This window comes from Syngnathus acus, chromosome 22, assembly GCF_901709675.1.
Source record: "Syngnathus acus chromosome 22, fSynAcu1.2, whole genome shotgun sequence".
Classification (NCBI taxonomy): Eukaryota; Metazoa; Chordata; class Actinopteri; order Syngnathiformes; family Syngnathidae; genus Syngnathus; species Syngnathus acus.
In genome coordinates this window covers 8,228,900-8,248,155 of record NC_051106.1, presented here as the reverse complement: position 1 = coordinate 8,248,155, position 19,256 = coordinate 8,228,900, and the positions used below count along the sequence as shown (strand labels likewise).

The 19,256-nt window shown below is 49.8% G+C and overlaps 2 protein-coding genes across 6 annotated transcripts; one reads left to right on the top strand and one right to left on the bottom strand.

The window, feature by feature from the left end:
* The first annotated feature begins 629 nt into the window (after positions 1–629).
* Positions 630–13,520, top strand: sos2 (son of sevenless homolog 2 (Drosophila)). 2 transcript variants are annotated; one of them, XM_037241134.1, is made up of 23 exons: positions 630–1,572; positions 4,062–4,187; positions 4,262–4,393; positions 4,453–4,617; positions 4,695–4,901; positions 5,551–5,694; positions 5,772–5,882; positions 6,873–6,971; positions 7,047–7,174; positions 7,255–7,910; positions 7,994–8,075; positions 8,153–8,275; positions 8,347–8,459; positions 8,579–8,801; positions 8,864–8,983; positions 9,051–9,213; positions 9,311–9,428; positions 9,511–9,683; positions 9,784–9,900; positions 9,981–10,224; positions 10,304–10,345; positions 10,431–10,534; positions 10,611–13,520. In XM_037241134.1, the coding sequence occupies exons 1-23, from the start codon at positions 1,489–1,491 to the stop codon at positions 11,103–11,105; spliced, it is 3,969 nt and encodes a 1,322-aa protein (XP_037097029.1). In that variant the 5' UTR covers positions 630–1,488; the 3' UTR covers positions 11,106–13,520. The 2 variants fall into 2 exon arrangements, with proteins under 2 accessions (XP_037097029.1, XP_037097028.1); XM_037241133.1 differs by having other exon boundaries at positions 10,301–10,345.
* Positions 13,487–17,843, bottom strand: LOC119116099 (rho guanine nucleotide exchange factor 33). Of its 4 annotated transcripts, none has more exons than XM_037241264.1 (15): positions 17,482–17,843; positions 17,116–17,345; positions 16,998–17,042; positions 16,764–16,928; positions 16,591–16,691; positions 16,318–16,400; positions 16,037–16,160; positions 15,664–15,802; positions 15,494–15,586; positions 15,326–15,418; positions 15,074–15,198; positions 14,926–15,006; positions 14,395–14,848; positions 14,172–14,257; positions 13,487–14,110 (listed from the first exon to the last, which is right to left on the bottom strand). In XM_037241264.1, the coding sequence occupies exons 3-15, from the start codon at positions 17,037–17,039 to the stop codon at positions 13,999–14,001; spliced, it is 1,698 nt and encodes a 565-aa protein (XP_037097159.1). In that variant the 5' UTR covers positions 17,040–17,042; positions 17,116–17,345; positions 17,482–17,843; the 3' UTR covers positions 13,487–13,998. The 4 variants fall into 4 exon arrangements, with proteins under 4 accessions (XP_037097159.1, XP_037097158.1, XP_037097155.1 ...); XM_037241263.1 differs by having other exon boundaries at positions 14,926–15,003; positions 15,074–15,210; positions 17,482–17,841; XM_037241260.1 differs by having other exon boundaries at positions 15,074–15,210; positions 17,482–17,840.
* Between the last annotated feature and the right edge of the window lie 1,413 nt (positions 17,844–19,256).

Here is a 19,256-nt window from a genome sequence, read left to right as displayed (position 1 = left end):
GGCTGAATGACTACTAAATATACTGCGTGTGTGCGTGGTTTTATATCTATAACTGTTGAAAATGTGTAATTTTAAGTAATACATGTTGAGTTCTGAGTAAATCTTGGAACTAAAGTCTATAAATTGAGTTGGAATTCTTTAATGTATTGCACTATAAATTTTAATTGAAATCTCTTCTTTTTTTTTTCAATGTTCTTGTATTTTAAAAAGTTTTTGTTTAATACAATGTGTTTCACGTATAGTGTAATGTAATGATTTTCAAAGGAACAATATAGATTGTTAATACATCTTTATTTATATCGCGCTTTCACAACAGCTGTCGTCGTAAAAAGCGCTTTGCATAACAGATGTTATTATTTACATTTACTCGAGATAGAATGGGAAAAATACAATATTTTTAAAATATTACTTTAAAAAAATAAAAGTTATGTAACGTCGCTTCGAGTGAAATGTGCTTTTGTTATAAGCCATTTCATGAATAAACCAAGCAGGACTCGTATGCATTGTAAAAAAAAACAAAAATAAAAAAAACATCGTTTTTGTGGAAGACGTGTCACTCATGTCAGTCTTGTTTTTATTTTTTTATTTTGCTTGAATAGTTCATCTGAAGGACGCCAGTTAGCAAGCAAGCAGGCAGGCAGACAGCGGAGTTGCCCCGAACGAACATCTTGTCCGACTTCCCAAAGCGAACCCAAAACCATCCCGGCTGGCTGCGCCTCCTCCTCCTGCGCCGCACCGCTCACAGAAGACTTTCCCACGGCGGGACTTGACCGTGTCGCCGCCCTCCGAGTCGTCGGATTTCTTTACTTTGGGACCACTGCTGTGCGACTATTTTCTTTTGTTTTGTTTTTGTTTGAGGGAGGATTTTCAACGCTTCCAAGCTGTCCGCATGTGACGGCGGAGAAAGTGTGTCTTGTTCGTCGGAGGCCAGCGGCGGCTTTGCTCCGCCGAGCTAACGTGCTAGCGTTACAGGTGTCTTCGAAGGCGCCCCGGAACCCACCGCGTTCCCAATTTTGCCCGTTATCGGGCTTCTTCGCCCCAAATGCCGCCACTTTATTCAACTTAACGTGCCTGTAATAGTTTAGAACCGGCGAGGGTGTCGCTTAGCCACCTTGTTGTTAGCCGTTAGCTTCCGAGTTAGCCGCCGTGCTGTGTTTACACCGAACGGTGGGCTAACCCCCCTCGTTAGCCGGCAAAGCTAACGAGTGGACCCCGGAGCTACATGTGCCTAACCCCGAATGTAGATTGCTTTTCAACGCCTTAACAAAACGACCTCCCCGCCCAGCCCGGTTCGTATACGATCGAAGCCAACCGGCCGCGTTGGACGGACGAGCAGACGGACTCTTTCGCCGTGCTCGCCGCCCTGGACTGACCCACCCACCCACAAAAGCGGGCTAACTATCCGCCGGGGCCGATGCTGACAGTTCGGGCCGGAGCACGGCAACGCCAGGAGCCGCCACCACCGCCACCGCAGCAGAAGCAGCAGCGATGCAGCCCCAGCAGATCTACGACTTTTCCAGTGACGAGAACAGTCACAAGTGGAGAGGCCTCTTCGTGCAAGCCCTGCGCAAGGTAATGAGCAACAACAGCAAAACGTCTTCGTCGAGCAAACCTTTGCCACCAAAACAAACAATTACATTTACTCTTTGGGGGGTTTCTGTGCTAAATATACATATTCTTTTCCAGGAAGTGATGATTGACAACATCGTCACGAAAATTTGGTTAGGGATCCACACATGAACCTAAAATGTCACCTGTTTGCTATTTTTGCACACCAAAATATTAATTTGGCATCATCTTGGTGTCAAGGAACAGTGTGATTTGAGTGGCTAGGTTTAGACTAAAGTAGTGCTTTGCCACCCTCTTGTAGCAACCTGGTGGCTACCTTGATCGCTCAAAATGCGAGCTAGTGTGTTCTGACTTCCTCCCAATTAACATCATTTCGTTGTTTAATTCCCAACGCAGCCACGTGATCTGGGAGGGTGTGCATACTTGTGCTAACTGTTACTTTAGCCACCGTACAACATTGTTCCCAAGGGCCTACTGTAAATGAAACTTCCAGAAGGGGAAGTCATTTTAATTTGAATGTCCTTGCTCAGCAGAATTACAACTTTCTTTTTCCTCTCCATCTTCATCATCATGAGCAGCAGCATGACTGGTTTTATCAAATTGAATGTAGAAATCAGTTGAATATGCTCCATTCTTGTCGCTTTTGTTTACATTTAAAAAAAAAAAAAAGAAAAAAGAAGAAGTGAGCCACTGGTTGATGGCACCATTTGTGTGTGGATGACGGTGTGCTGTTGTGCTTGCGTGTCGTCCCGGCTATTCCGGACCATGACGGCCTCATTTAGCCTCCGCCACGCCGCCGTTATTGACAACTGTGCATTCCCGCCGTCTGCCCTTTTGCTGGCATCAAGAGTCGCGTCCGTGCTCTTTCGCTGTGTTCCCTCGTCGGCCAACGTTTGAAGCTTCGGTTACGAGCCTCCTTAATTAACCTTGGCCACCATTTTTCTATTTTTATGTATTAAAAAACTTGAATAATCCCGATTGGGCATTTTATTTCAACCATTTTGATCATCAGGTCTAAATTTTTATTGGCTATATACTGTGTCCCAAAACGTGTTTGTCGATGCTTTCGTTTTTTGTGCGGCGTGTGACGTCGTCCGCAGTCGTGTGTGTGTTCGAACCTGCGCGCGTGTCTTTTGTCTGCCAGTTGATCTCTGCCCCGAGTTTTCCCCAGACAGTCTGCTCGTAATGGCCGATGATGTCATGGCGTGAATCACAAACAGTGACACATGCTTGGCTTTAATAACAAGCACACACTCACACACACAACCTGCAACCTGAGCCCAATGTGCCCCCCCCCCCCTGCCTTGCCCCTCCCCTCACATACACAGCTCAGTGAATAATCAATTGAATTAGAAATGTTAAGCCGGTTTCAACATTGTCCAGTTGCTATTGTACGGCCCAGCCTTTGTTTTGCACAAATTTTAACCTTACCAATTTTTTAACTCTATGACTGGCGCCAAATCCTGATCTTCTAAATCCCGATTTGATATTTTTGTATTTTTTTAAATTGTTTTGGCATTAGATGACTAGCAGTGTAAAAAGTGCAGCATCACAGACAAAGCTCCTGAATGTCGGTGCAGAGCTCTCACTCTGTCTTTTTATGCGTTTGCATTCAATTGTGCATTTTGCCGCTTTGCTCCCATCTTGCCGCTGTCCGGTGGGCGGCGGTTGACACGTGTTGCTCGCGGGTCTCGGTGAGGCGGGCCAACCGTGGTGTGAATGTAGCTTGCGCAAGGGGGAAACCCCTGGAAGTGTGCGGCGCCGTGACTCACCAAGCTCGGCGTTCTCTGGAATTTGGTCAAGTGCACACGTGCAGGCTTGATCTCAGAGTCCGCTTTTGCTTTTAAATGTGGAGCTGTAAATATCGAGAGTGTGTGTGTGTTTCTAAGTGGAGGTGTCTGATTTCGAGCCAGTCTTGTGAGTGTGCAGCTACTTACGTACTGGAACGGCAACCAGGCCAACTTGTGGCTTCTGATTTTCCACTTTGCCGACTGGCCCAAAGTTCATAACACGAGTAAAAGGCAAGACTTGGTATTTCTTTTTATTTCTTTTTTGCTCTCACAACCCGTCGTGCTCCGCCCGCCACGGCGACTGGATTCTCGGAGAGGGGACTTTCTGCACGCTGCAGCATCTCCAGTCAAGTCAGAGCCTAGGAATGCTGGGCGCCGATGACGTTGGCCTTTTTAAGTCTTAGCGCTCGCATTCCTTCCTGCGGGGCCTGGCGCTCGCTTTCCCCGTGGCCTACTTTGCTTCTCTGCCCGACCTCGCCGTTCGGTGTCCACCTGCTCGGACCGTTCTCGCCCCGAGGATCTCAACTGACTGCATTCCTGCCATAGGGCTCGACCCCGTCCGTCCACGGCATCCTTTCGGGAAACACGTGTACACCTGAGGCCCCGCCCTTCTTTTATGGCTCCCGTGTTGATGACGACAATAAGCTAATTGAGCTGCTTTTAAGTGAATGCTCCTTTGTCCCATTTTTTTGTCATGTTCAGGTGCAGAAGCAGGTCCACCCCAACCTCCAGGCCAAGGAGGACGCCCTGCAGCACATTGAGGAGCTGATCCTGCAGCTTCTCAACATGCTGTGCGTGGCGCAGCCTCGCTCCGTGCAGGACGTGGAGGTAAAAACGCCACTTTGCCGTCTTTGCAAGGCGTCTCGGTTGGTTAACCTTCCTTCTCTTTTTGCCGTCGCCAGGAGCGAGTTCAGAAAACCTTTCCCCACCCGATAGACAAGTGGGCCATCGCCGACGCGCAGTCGGCCATCGAGAAGCGGAAGAGGAGGAATCCCTTGCTTCTCCCCGTGGACAAGATCCACCCGTTGCTTAAGGTTTGAGAAACGCCGCTTCATTTCCGTAAGACGTCCGCTGACTCGCCATTTCCAAACAGGAGGTGCTGGGCTACCGAGTGGACTACCACGTGTCGTTGTACATCGTGGCCGTGGTGGAGTACATATCGGCGGACATTTTGAAGTTGGCAGGCAACTACGTGGGCAACATTCGCCACTACGAGATCAGCCAGCAGGACATCAAAGTATCCATGTGTGCCGACAAGGTGAAACGTTCGAATCATCAAAATGGAAAAGAGGCTCTTTTTTTTTCAGTTCGTCTGACCGCGCTTTGACGTTGCAGGTGCTGATGGACATGTTCGACCAGGAGGACGACATCGGCCTGATGTCGCAGTGCACCGACGAGCCCTCCACGTCGGGCGAGCTCACGTACGACGACCTGGTGCGGCTGGAGATCGCCGAGGAGCGCCAGTACCTGCGCGAGCTGGACCTCATCATCAAAGTGTTCCGTCACCACTTCCTGTCCAACTCCAAAATCTTCACGCCGCGGGTAAGCAAGCAAGCAAGCGAGGCGCGGCGCGGCGCTGGAAATCCGTCTGACGAGCAGTCCGCTTTCCCAGCTTAGCGTGATTACAAAGGCATTTAGGGCCAAATCCCACCTAAGCGTATTGAAGGATTACTCACAGCTCAGCAAATGAAACCCAAACAAGACCGGCGTACGATATTGTGAAGGCGCGAATGGAAAGTTGGGCCCTCGGCTGCGGCTTTTGCATAGTTGCTCTTTTTTGGGTAATTTGCGGCATGGCTGGGATGAGGAGGCCCTCGCGGAATGCGCAGCGTGTTATTATGTAGAGACAAGAACGGCATCTGCCTGGCCAAAATAGCGCCAATTATGTCTGCCTGCTGCTTCTTCTGCTCCACTCAAATGTTGTTTTTAGCCCCCGTCGCTCCTTCCTTTTACATCACACTAATGAACGTGACCTTTTGCCAGATAAAGCAATCATGAAGGATGATGCAAGCTGAAAAGGTACAAATGGAAGAAGATTAGTGGGAGAAGTCATACGTTATTGTTTGAATGAAAATCGAATTTTGTGGAGAAGAAAAAAGTTGAGGTTAGGCAAGAAAAGATTTACAGGTCATGAGAAAAAGACATTTTAAGCAAAGCAAAAAAGCGCTTTGTTTTTGATTGCGTCGCTCAGGACGTGGAGGTGATCTTCAGCAACATCCTGGACATCCACGAGCTGACGGTCAAGCTGCTCGGCCTCATCGAGGACGCCGTGGAGATGACGGCAGACGGCAGCCCTCACCCTTTGGTGGGCAGTTGCTTCGAGGACCTGGCCGAGGTGCGCTCGTTTCGCACGCCGCCGCCGAACGAATCTGGGTCGACGCGCATGTCGTAATACGGTTCTTGCGTGTGCAGGAGCAAGCGTTCGACCCCTACGAGACGCTCTCCCAGGACATCCTCAGCAAAGTCTTCCACGAGCACTTCAACAACCTGATGGCCCGACCCACCGTGGGCCTCTACTTCCAGGTACCAACATCTGACCCATTGACTTTTTGCTCAAGCTGAAGAAATAACAGTAAAGCTTTGGCTCCCTCCAGTGGTGACTTTGTGCCCAAGCATAATAGTTGAAGTGAGTTGAGGAGCTTCTGGTGAGTCAGTGAATGTTTCAGTGGAGGTCAACACACACACAGTGTGTGTCAGTTACTCTGAGATTTTCGGTATTTGCAGCAGTGGGGGATTTTTGTATGGGGGGGGTCATGCTAACTACACGGATGATCAATTTTGTTTCTCTTCTCTTCAGCAATTTTTAAGTCGCCTCTATTCTCAGTCATCTCTTCAATCTGGTCTTACAGCTCCTTGCATGTTTTTCCAAAACAAACCGTCTCTCAACCACTCCCTGTCTTTAAAAAAAAAAAAAAACACCCTGAAAGAAAAACAAACAATAAAAGTACTTTTTGCACAGAGGTAAAAGTTAGGTCACTCCCTCTATTTGTTCCTGTGGTGCTTTGAAGCCAAGATGGAATTCCTCCCCGCGAGGATCTTGCGACGTGTTGGGCGTCTGTGTACGCTTTATTCACCGCAGCCTCATTGTTGTTGTTTTTTGTGGACATTCCTCGCAAGAATAGCACTGAAGCGTGCTCGGGGGTTGACACCAAAGTAACATTCACCACAAAGAGGACACAAATTGTAGTCCAATTTGTCGACTAATCGCTTCATATGTTCGTCAAAAACTTGGATGGGACTCGTCGTCCATTTTAGGGACTGCTGACTGCTGAGGATCCTCCGCTCCGAGCGTATTGATTGTCCATCGCTCCCATCAGGGGAAGAGGAGATTTAAATGGACGCCACTATGGTGGCTTCTTCTCCGGTTACTCACCCCCGCCCTCGCATATGTCAACCTTTCGAAACATGTGAAATATACTACATGGCCGTTTTGCTTGAGAATGATTCTATATCAAGTGCACAAGTGGTTTCATGACTTTTTTTTTTCTCCCCCCCCCCCCCCCCCCCCCACAGTCTGTAGCAGAAGGCTTCAAAGAGGCCGTTCAGTACGTCCTTCCGCAGCTGATGATGGTGCCTGTGTACCACTGCATGCACTACTTTGAGCTCCTGCAGGTACTCACTCATATTTGGAATATAGTATGGCGCAAGATGTGACGCCCCCTTTCCCCCACCATGTCCGCTGTGCAGCAACTTCAGGAGCGCAGTGAAGACCAGGATGACCGGGAGTGTCTGAAGCAGGCCATCACGGCGCTACTCAACCTCCAGTGCAGCGTGGAACGCATCTATGCCAAGCAGCAGCCACGGCGAAAGCCCGGGTACGCTCTCCCAAATTCACTCTGACAGCGCTCGGAGTGTGTGTTTATTGACGTGTGTGTTTGTTGTGATGCCCCCGCAGCGAGCCCATGTACCGCCTGTACAGTCGACAGATTCGTAGCAAGCAGCTAGCCATCAAGCGCATGAACGAGATCCAAAAGAGCATCGACGGCTGGGAGGGCAAGGACATCGGCCAGTGTTGCAGCGAGTTCATCCTGGAGGGCCCGCTGCTGCGCGCCGGCGCCAAACACGAGCGCCACAACTTCCTCTTTGACGGCCTCATGATCAGCTGCAAGGCCAACCAGAGCTCGCGGCTGCCGGGCTCGGGGAGCGGCGCCGAGTACCGCCTGAAGGAGAAGTTTGTGCTGCGCAAAGTGCGCATCGTGGACCGCGAGGACTCGCCGGAGCTGCGGCACGCCTTCGAGCTGATGGGCAAGGACGAGAACTGCGCCGTCTTCTGCGCCCGGACCGGCGAGGAGAAGGCGGCGTGGATGGCGGCGCTGGTCACGCTGCAGTACCGCTCCACGCTGGACCGCATGCTGGACACGGAGCTGCAGCACGAGGAGCGGGCGCACCCGCTCCGGCTGCCCTCGCCGGAGCTTTACCGCTTCGCCGTGCAGGACTCTGAGGAGAACATCGTGTTTGAGGACAAAGTGCAGAGCAAAACGGGCATCCCCATCATCAAAGCGGGCACGGTGGTCAAACTCATCGAGAGGCTCACCTACCACATGTATGCCGGTGAGTATTTGTCATATTGTGCAGCTACAGCATTGCTTATTATTTCTATATTTTCTTTCGAACAAATTCTTTGTTTCTTTTAGATCCAAACTTTGTGCGCACTTTTTTGACCACGTACCGATCCTTCTGCAAGCCTCAGGAGCTTCTGACACTGCTGATTGACAGGTACGCTCCTCTCTCGAGCACGTCGCAAAGTATTACTATTATTATTGTTGTGACATTCCCTCACTGCGTGTGTTCAGGATCGAAATCCCAGAACCGGAGCCCACGGAGGAAGACCGGCAGGCCCTGTGGAACGGCGACCAGCCCATGGCGGCTGAGCTCCAGAGGTTCCGCAAGGAATATGTGCAGCCGGTCCAGCTCAGGTGAGATGTTTACCTTTTTTCCTTCAAAGGGTTGGGGTCAGTTGTGTCAGCTTCTCGGATTTGCTCCGCAGGGTTCTCAACGTATTCCGTCAGTGGGTGGAGCATCATTTCTATGACTTTGAAAACGACCCCGAGCTGAGGACTCGCTTAGAGGAATACATCAAGAGCAAAATCCAACTGCGAGGTCAGGCTGTTCCCAAGTTGCTTCATACCTTTTTTTTTTGCCCTAATACAAAGCCACTTATCCCTAATATTTTGCTCTACATTAACTTCCCCTCACCATTCCACCATTTTTGACCGCAGGCAAGTCCATGCGCAAGTGGGTGGAGTCCATCAACAAGATCATCCGGCGCAAGCTGCAGACGCAGTCCAACGGCGTGAGCCACAACCTCACCTTCGGCAGCACGCCCCCGCCCATCGAGTGGCACATCTGCCGCGCCGGCCAGGTGGACTCCTTCGATCTCATGACCCTGCACCCCATCGAGATCGCCCGGCAGCTGACCCTGCTGGAGTCCGAGCTCTACAGGTGAGTCGACGCTCGTCGAGGCCGGGCGGGAAAGACGGGCGCTGACGGCCATCCGTCCGCAGAGCCGTGCGTCCGTCTGAGCTGGTGGGAAGCGTGTGGACCAAAGAGGACAAAGAAAAGAACTCGCCCAACCTGCTCCGGATGATCCGACACACCACCAACCTCACGCTGTGGTTTGAGAAGTGAGCGCCGCACCGACGTTGTCCTCTTTGCGCCGGCGCACCGACTAAGCGTCCAAATGTGCGTCAGGTGCATCGTGGAGACCATGAACCTGGAGGAGCGCGTGGCGGTGTGGACACGCGTCATCGAGATCCTGCAGGTCTTTCAGGAGCTCAACAACTTCAACGGCGTGCTGGAGGTGGTCAGCGCCATCAACTCGGTCCCGGTCTACCGCCTGGACCACACCTTTGAGGTGACCCATACCGTCCATGCATTTGCTCAGAAGACAAGTCGTAGCTTCTGCTCAATCTACCCAAGATGGCCTCATGCGACCATGTTTGTGTGTGCAGGCCATACCGGAGAGGAAGAAGAGGCTCCTGGAGGAGGCTGTGGAACTGAGTCAAGACCATTTCAAGAAGTACTTAGCCAAACTCAAGTCCATCAACCCGCCCTGTGTGCCTTTCTTTGGTACGTCCACCGCCAGCCTTCCCACCCGTCCGCATCGTTGTCCACTCTGAGCTCAAACGTGGCCCCTCCTTCCTCACCGCAGGGATCTACCTTACCAACATCCTCAAGACGGAGGAGGGCAACCCGGACTTCCTGAAACGCCACGGCAAGGAGCTGATCAACTTCAGCAAGAGGAGGAAAGTGGCGGAAATCACCGGCGAGATCCAGCAGTACCAGAACCAGCCTTACTGCCTTAACGTGGAGCACGACATCAGGGTGCGTGCACATCGATACCGACCGTGCAAGAACATCAAAGTTGAGGAAATAGGGAGGTTTTTAAAGTTTGGTGTTGACTGACTTGTTTTTGAATCCTCAGCGGTTCTTTGAGAACTTAAACCCGATGGGAAACAGGAGCGAAAAGGAGTTTTCAGACTACTTGTTCAACATGTCCATGGAGATCGAGCCCAGGAACTGCAAACAAGCGCCTCGATTTGTAAGCCGCCGGCCGTCCGACGCGCGCGAGAGAAAGGAAGCCCACGCGAGGGTTAACGTGCGGTCTCCTCCCGCTCTCAGCCCAGAAAGACGACCTTCACGCTGAAATCGCCCGGGATCCGGCCCGTGCGAACCGTCAACGTGAAGGCCCTGGAGAGGGAGCCGCACCACAAGCTCACCTTCCGGAGCATCGCCGAGACGGACCCCGAGACGCCGGCTTCCGCCTCGGTGCCCACCTCCCCCAACACGCCCACCCCGCCGCAGTCGGCCTCCTCGGACCTCAGCTCGGTCTTCATGGAGCACGACCTCAGCAGCTCCTACGGCGGTGCGTTTGAGGCCCGCGTGGAATTTGGAGTCATCCTACATATTAGTAAACCTGACCTTCTCTCTTTTGTATCTTGCAGGCTCCAACTCCATTTTTGCTCCGGTTCTCCTGCCGCCTTGCAGTGAGTTTTGACTCGGCAGAATCAGAGTACTTTGCATGCTGGCTACTGCTTTTTTTTTAATGTATTGTTTTGTGCCCGCTGTCAGAGTTGCAGTCTGTGTCATGCGGCAGCCTCCACCAGCTGGGGGAGGAGCTCCTCAAACCGCCGCCACTTCCGCCTCGAAGGAAGGACACCATGTCGGAAAGCAAAGTAAGACTTGAGGCTTCTTGCACCTTGCCCGATAGTTGCTGGACTTTAAGCGTGTTGTCTGCATGTGTGTCATCAGAGCTCTCGGTCGGACAGCCCCCCCGCCATCCCCCCACGGCTGCCGCCGCCCCTGCCCAGGACGCAGCCGCGGACGCCGGGCTACAACGGCCCCTTGGACGGCCCCCTGCCCAGCCCTCCCCCGCCTCCCCCCCGGGACCCGCTCCCCGACACGCCGCCGCCCGTGCCCCAGCGGCCCCCGGAGATCTTCATCAACTACCCGTTCAACCTGCAGCCCTCACCCGTGGGCCGCTACCACTGGGACTTCGGCAGCTCGCCCGCTTCGCCCAACACGCCGCCCGGCACGCCCTCGCCGCGTGTCCCCCGCCGGAGCTGCCCGCTCAGCGCCAGCCAGAACAGCCTGTGTCCGCTCCCGGCGCCCATCATCGCCGCCCCGCCCGTGCCCCCTCGCCACAACTCCAGCCCGCAGTTGCCCAAGCTCCCCCCAAAGACGTACAAGCGCGAGCTGCTGCACGGACTTTCGCTGGTGGAAAACAGCGCCGCGGGGGACCCGTAGGCCACGCCTTCTTTTTTTGCGAACCCTCCATGTTGATAAGGGCCGCTCATCTTGGCCGCGGGGACCTTATGGGCGGCACGTCGGCCTCTCAGTTCTGAGCCTTGGGTCTCTGCTCTGGCCTTCCTGTGAGCAGTTTGCATGCCCCCCCCCCCCCCCCCCCCGTGCTTTCCTACCACTCTCCAAAAACGTGCATGTTAGCTTCACTGACGACTCAAAATTGGCCAGAGTGGATCTTAGTTTCTCTAAATGTGCCCCCGCAGTCGGCTGGCGACCCCGTCCAGGGTCGACCCTGACTTTTGCCTGCCGGGACAGGATCCAGCTCACCTGCCGCTCTTAATTAAGAGGACAAGCGCTTTAGAAATGGAATGGATGGATCATTTTGTTGGGTTACAAATCTCTTCTTCAGCAGGTAAAATGCATTCTCTGTTGGGTTGATGTCTGAAGATTGACAAGTCGCATCCAGTCGAAGTCCTTTATTGTCTCGGAAGTGCGTTTTTGGATCTTGGGTTTGCAGTTGTGAGGTTCCGGGTTCCCATCGCAACTCCGGCGACTCGGGCTCCCTGCCACATTCCAACGACATGCATGCGAAGATCATCGCAGACTCAAAATTGCCCACAGCGTGAATGTCAGTGTCGATGCTTGGGTGACAATATCTGCGATTGGTCGGCGACCGGTCCAGGGTGCCCAACGTCAGCTGGGATAAGCTCCAGCTCATCCGACCCCAATGAAATCAAGCACTATAGAAAATGGATGATTGTCTAATGGTGCACTTTAAAAACAGTTGGGCCAAAAAGAATCCAGTACTTGGGCAAAAGAGGACAGAACACCACTCGAGTCAATCTGACCTTTTTTTTTTTTTTGACCCGACTGTTTTTAGTGTTTGCCCTGCAACCAGTCCAGGGGGTAGCTCGCTTTTTGCCCAAAGACGGCTAGGATAGGCTCCAGCTTCCCCACCCGTGACCCAAATGAGGACAAGCACTCTACAAAAAAAGGACGGCTAGGTGGCTAAATAGAAAATGGTCGCATCCCATTTGGGGAAAGTTCTCACTGTTGTAGCTTCAACTGTTACGCTTCTTTCTCACCGAACAGCTGCCAAAGTCTTATCTGTATTTTATGCAGGGGGATAAGGGAAAGGGATTCTTTGTTTGCTTTTGCTCCTTTTTTTTTGTTTTTATACATGACTTGCAAAAGGTGACCGTGATTCCGCCATCCCCTCAACTCTACACTGTGACTGTTTCCAAGACACACAAAAAGTTGCCTTCCCCCCCCTCACCGCCCCGCCCCCTCCGCCCCAACATCCCCGCTCGGATTCTTTGCACATCGAGCTCAGGCGAACTTTGATTCCCGTCAAGCCACGATGTCAAAACGGCGGACATCGGAATGACCCTGACCTAAGCGCCAAATACCCACAAACTGCCCCGCCCCACCCAGGACTGAGAATCCAGCCAACCGCGCCGCTCGGATGTGCCTTTTTGTTTTGTTTTCTACTTAACGGTGTCTCTAATAATATGCTAAAATGGAAACAAAAAAATAAGAAACAAGTTGCCTATGTAAGGTTTAGAACAAAAAGCTATACGACTATGAACTTGTACATGTTTGTGGATAGTGTGTGTGTGCGTGTGGGTGTCAGTGTGTGTGTATGTATATGTGTATATATATTCGATGTATACATACACATACATATACACTGACTAAATAATTTGTATAAAGTCAAGTTTCTGGTTGTACTCTCATCCGTAGCTGTTCAGTTCAATAATGCCTAATAATAATCACATTCATAATAATAATAATGAGCGATGCTGCTACGGTCAGATAAAAACCAGAAAGACAACTAATGCACTTACATGACAATCTCCAGTGGAAGCCGTTTTGTTCCTCTCTGAAGTTGTAAGAAAAACACACGATACGGCGATCACTTCATCTTGCTAAGATTCATTCAAGGCTATTTTTGGGGGGGGACACGTGCACTTTAGGCCGTCCCGTTTGAGGAGCCAGGGTACCCCCGCACGCAAATTAAAATAAAAAAGACGTCAAACAGTCCCCAGCTCCCATCATGATGACGCTTCTTTAAATGGAGAAGCAAAAACAATATTTTTTCCAGTCAGTATTTTTTTTTTTTTTTTTTGCTGGGTTCTCCGGATGCTATGTGGCCTTTTAACACCTTTGTATTATTAACAGTCTTGATGAGTTGAATAAATCACCCAGTCTTATTTTCTACTTTAAGCCCCCCCCCCCTTCCCCTCCCTCGCTGCTCTTGTTTGATAGAACTCATCATTTAGTGGCCTGCGCCTTTTATTTACTAACGCGGATTGGGGGTGAAGTGGTGAACATTTAAGACTGAATATTGGAAATGTTAAGGAAAATTTAAGGGATGAGTCCTATTGAGGGAAAGGAAATAAAAATATTTTTATTTTACTCATTATATACTGCCCCAGTTTGCTAGTATTAATGCACGGAAATTAGATTGGGGTAAATTCAGATGTAATCAATTATGAAGTTATCAATTGATTGTCACTGCTCTGGCCAATACTGTCTGATGTAAAAGATTTGCTTCAGCGCCCCCTTGTGGCCTAATAATTCTGTTGAAATGAGGGGAGGAGCTTCATTAGTCAGGCAATAAATAGACTTGCCTAATAGAAAAGTGCTTTGGCGCCATCTTGTGACATGTATAGGCAATTGCAAACTTGCAGAAAGTGCGACCTAATTTCCAAAAGACTTTTCCCAACAAAATACAACTTTATTCTCATAACCTTACAACTACAGAATGTTAATTTGTAATGCTGCATTGCCATTTTTTTCTCTCCGAGATAATTCTTATAGAATTCCGAGCTACACGTTAAGGTTTTATTTCCTTGGTCTCAGAAACCAAAATGTTTGAGAAGCCTTAGAGCAGTCAAACAGTGCTGCAGGGTCCCTCGCTGTCCTCACTCTCCTCCCACAATCGTCCACTGGGCGGCGCCACAGATTGGCCCGACAGCGGTGGCTGGACCGGGCCTTGTCCAGCTCTAAAGGAGAACGAAACCATGACATGACTGTAAGAGCAAACATCCTGTCAGAGCAACTTACCTCTGATGTTCTCTGGGGGTAAGAAAGTTTACCCTGGCGGGGGTCTTGACCGGCAAGAAGCCTCTGTGCTCCTTCTCAGGAGACAGCTGCACATGGAACATCAGAGTACAGAAAATTTAGTAGCCTAGTCAAATTCTCCCAGATGTAAAAATAGCATGGTGGAAATTAAAAAACAAATGTTAGCAACTGATGCTAATACAAAAGAAGGTTTGAAAGCAATTACCTGCTTTGTCGGATTGTCCCAGATGGGCCTGAAGGCACTCTTGGCTCGAAGCGGCGGTGACCCCATCCTGACGCTGACTATCCTTTTTCCGCAGTTGTTGGGTGTCCTCGGAGGAGGTTGAGGGGTCCGCCTGGGAATCTGCCAGCGGAGGCAGACGCTTCTCTCCGAATGTTGAGAGGACGGCTTAAGGAGGACAGGAACCTGACTGTCCTCGTCCTCATCTTCCCTGCAGGAGGTCACCGAGGAGTCTTCAAAGGCGGACGTGTTGTCCGCATCACTTTGCGGCTCTTCAAAGCCAGTGTGGCCCTCAGGCTCCGGTGTGACGAGGCAACAGCGGGCCGACGCGCACCGACATGTCTGCCGCCTCACCGGACTGCAGGACCAGCACTCCACGCGCATGGAGTGCTGGTCCACACCAGACCCGTTTGTCAGGCCCGACACCTGCTGGCTCTCCCTGGAAGAAAGCGAACACTCTCATAAGTGCAATCTTTCCATATTTTACAAGGACCATTAGGGGGCGCCCACACTCACCTCGGAGCTGCACTTTCCCCCTTTGTCCTGTAAGAGGCGCTGTCTGCAGACAAGCTGCTGGCCTCTGTTTCGCCGCAACTACTGGAAAGCAAGTCAGTCAAAACAACACAATTTTTGGTGAACATCCAGTCGGTCAGAGTCCACGTACTGCGCATCTCCAATGTCCCAGCGGACCTCCTCCTCCAAGATGGTGTGACATCGTGACAAAATGTCCCGGAGTGTTCGCTCGGTGCCCAGGAGCAGGCTGCAGTCCGGATGCTCTTTGCCCGTCCACTGCAGCAAGTTCTCAACGCAAGCAAAACAAGTAACAACTTTTTGTGGGGGTTTTTTCTACAACATTTCATTCGCCTGGGCTATTAACTTGGGTAAAGAAATGAAATGTTTGTGTGAGGTGTCTGACCTGGATGTGACTCAGATAGCCATGGACACGAGTGACGGGCGCCAGAAGAAGCGACAACACTTGGATTTGGTCCTTTTCCACTTGGCCGCTTCCCTGTTCGTGCACAAGCATTTTTTTCTCAAATTCAGTTTTTCATTCACTTGGCCTTGTTGTCATTTGAATGTTTACCTGTTCCTCATGCTTGCCCAACTTGTGGACTTCCAGCGAGAGGAAGGAGGCCAGCGCGCCCACGTAGGCCACGTAGGCGTCCGAGAAAGAAGTCTGCAAACACACATTTCGCTTTAGCGACACTTGGACGACGGGCGTTTGGAAACCCAAGCCCTGGGGTGCCCGCTCACGTCGTTCTGTCCGACGAGCCGCACTAGAACATCTCCCACCAGAGACTTCCATCGCTGTGCGGCCAGTCGCTCCTGCAGAGTGTCTCTGAACACCAGGTGGCGCTGCAGGAGCCGCTCAACCAACGAGGCGAATTTCTCGCTGCGTCAAAAATTCAATTATATATTTATCAGCAATTTTAAGTTACAAGGTTTCTCAATGTCAGGTTGAATATTGAGTGATGTTATTGAATAGCAAATAACAAAACAAAATAAAATGAAAACAACTCAGGTTAGCCGCCCCTCACTACTGTACATTATGCAAGTTAGAGACAGCAACTACAAAAAAAACATTAAATTGAGATGCTTGTAATATCTGAAAACATGCTAGGCTTACTGAGGGTTCGAGGTCACGTGTTGCGTGGGTGTTGTGCCCTTGTATTGATCGTGGAGTTGCTCCAAAGTGGAGACGTACTCCCACTCCGAGTGGAGCAGCTGCAGCGCCACCTGGTGTCGCGCATCTGTGTTGCACAAACATTCATTGTATAGTTAGAATACATATTTTTAAAATAATGAATGAAAAAAAATGTTGCTAAAAAAAGCAGTATGCCTACATGCATGATGAGTTAATTCTAACTTGTCAGAAAAAAGATGCATGTGTGTGTTTGAAGTTGTGACCTGTTCCTTCGGTGAGTCCAGCTTTGAGACCCTGCAAGAAGCAATGTAGCAGAACTTTTGCGCGGCATGCCTCTGCTGGATCACTGCATGAAAATACAGTATATATTAAATATATATATACCGGTACAATATAAATTGCTCAGTTGCATAATTTTGCTATATTTTTTTAATTAAACCATAACTTTAGTAAATCAAAGTGAACTCCTTGTTAAAGACGTTTAAAAGATAGGTAATTTTGGATTTTTTCTTCATATGGAAAAAACATCCAGTTACGTTTCGTTGCATGTAGCTGCAGTACTCTCTGCGTCCTCTTGATGGCGCTGCGCGGCGCCACGCAGCGCCACGACTTGACCCCGCATGACGCCAAGCTCCTCCTGCACGAGGCGACACAACTCGTCAGCCTACTGTCAACTTTGCAAACAACAACAAAACAGATGCACTCTGACCCTGAGGGACTCCACCAGGGCCTCCAAGCGCCACGCTTTCTCCCGACACCGGCGCCGGTTGTCCTCCATCTCGTCGCGCATGACCGAGTCGCCGTGCTGGATGTGGGCCAGTTCCAGCAAGGCGCCCGTCAAGCCCGTCTTCAGTTCCGAGACCATCCACTGCACCTAAATTCGTGTTTTGTTGTACATCAGTTGTACAATGACAAAAAAGTCATTCTATTCTATTCTTCTTACCTTGGAGATTTCTGTGACAAGCTCCGCCTCCTGAGGCTTCATGACCTTTAACAAAACACAAACAGAATTGACTCTTGACCAAAATAACAACTTGGTGAAGCAGCATGTGGTTCATTACCTGAGTTTACTCTCATGCAGTCTTCCCAAACTGTATGTTTGCGATCACAAAGCGGCGCTCTTGCTGTACTCCATTGTTGCCTACAATGCGGCTGTATCTTGACTTCAAAATCATTCTATGACCCGATTTTGCCAAGGCGTGGGGCCCCCCGCCAGCGGCCCCTCTGCTCGAGGAAGTGACAAGCCCCGCCAGAGTGCATGCCCTGCAGGAGTTCAGCCCGCCGCAGTCTGCTGAACACAAGGCGCACACGTTGAAAATAAACAAAACCACTAAAAATGAATCCCTTAGGACATTTGTTCAAAACTAGTTTCCCATAGGGGAAAAAAAGTAAATTCAGATCATTTTAAAAGCGAAAGCATGACTTACCTCAATTAAAGAGGCTCCTTGATATTCCCCACAGCACCTTTAAAATGACTCCTTCATATTCTGCCCTTCGGCAGCTTTCAAAACACTCCTTTACATTCGTTTTCCACCTGAAACTGCAAAAAATACTCTATTATATCCCTTTTCCACTTGCCCCCCCCCCCCAAAAAAAAACAATCTCCGTTTTATTCCCCTTCTGCAAAATATGCTTCTTTGTATTCCTTTTTTCTTGGTTCTTTAAAAAAGGCTCAGTGTTTGCTTAACACTGTTTTTGAACCGCCCAGCACACAGTGTGGGCAGCAGATGTCCTGTGTGACGTCACCAGTATGAACGCACTGCAGTCGTCCACTTGAACGTGTGCGTAAAAGCGACGTGTGAATAGGTCAATGAAATGACCTCCTCCGTCCACAAGAGGCGCTACTGAGACAGCGCCTTAACACTTAAATAATGCTCGGTACCCTGTTGGCAATTAAAAAGGTATGCAAGTGCACACACACACACACACCCACACACACACACGCACACTTTGAATTGTGGCAGTGTAACAAGGCACCGATGGTCTCTTCAAACAAATTCTTTCGTCCAATCAAGTTGAGCTCAGCAGAGGCCTTGCGGCCATCTGCCAGGAAGCCAGATCATCCCTCTCGCTTGATTGCCCCCTCGGATCCCCTGAATCCCTGTCTGTGTGTCCGTCCGACCGACCGTCTGTCTATCCCTCGTAGCTTTCGTCACGTTCCCCGAATCTCCTGATGAAACAAAGCGCTCTTTCATAAACAATTTGCAAGACATTTAAAAGGTTCTGCTTAGCCAGAAGGCCCAGCAGCCTGTAAACACGCAATCAATGTCAATACAGCCGAACGTCTCACTAGACTATGACTGCAAAAATAGTCCAAAAATATTGCAAGGATAAACTTGCAGTTTTTTTAAACTATGGTCATAATTCATTTCCATGTCATGGATGTTCTAGCTGATTTTAAGGCCCACTATTTTGCTTTATCATTATTTTTTATTTTTTATTTTTATTTATTTTATTTTATTATTATTATCATTATTATCATTATTATAATAATACCTCTGTTTTAATCTAATTCTTGTGCGTACTAGGTGCACTGAAATTCCACTTCTAAACACTAGATGGCGCTACACCTACTTATCTGTAACTGAATTCGGTTAAATACAAAGTTTGCTCAAGTTTGATGGATAAAACATGCACACAGCTTCCATCCATTCATTTTTAAAAGCGCTTATCCAGTTCACCCAATCTGCTAACAATCCACAGTTAGCCTACCCCTCGAGTGGGTTATTAAAAACAACTCAGCATTTTTTGTGTGTAATCAGGATTGATGCTTTTTTTAACAATCGTCTTTCCACAAATTTGGTCGTCCTAAAACAACCAGTGTCTTGTTCAATTTACCTCAGAAACCTCATGACAGTATGGAGATTTCCCCCGAAACTGATTAAAGAAGCACATTGTATCCCTTATCCGAGTCGGTCCATTGTGACGCAGCCAGGTCCCACACACACACACACACACACACACACACACACACACACACACACTACACTTCCCGGGCGGGCTCCAAATCAAAATACAATTCCTGGGAACCAAGAGAAAACCCAAAAATGTTGTGGGCGGGCCTATTTCGGGCATAGCTCAGGAGCAGCTTATGGGAATGTGTTGACTACCCGGCATTACCAGCTAGCCAGACGAATCGACCAACGCTTGCTTTGTGCCAACACCTGAATGCGGTAGACTAAAGTGTGACGAATGTTTGACT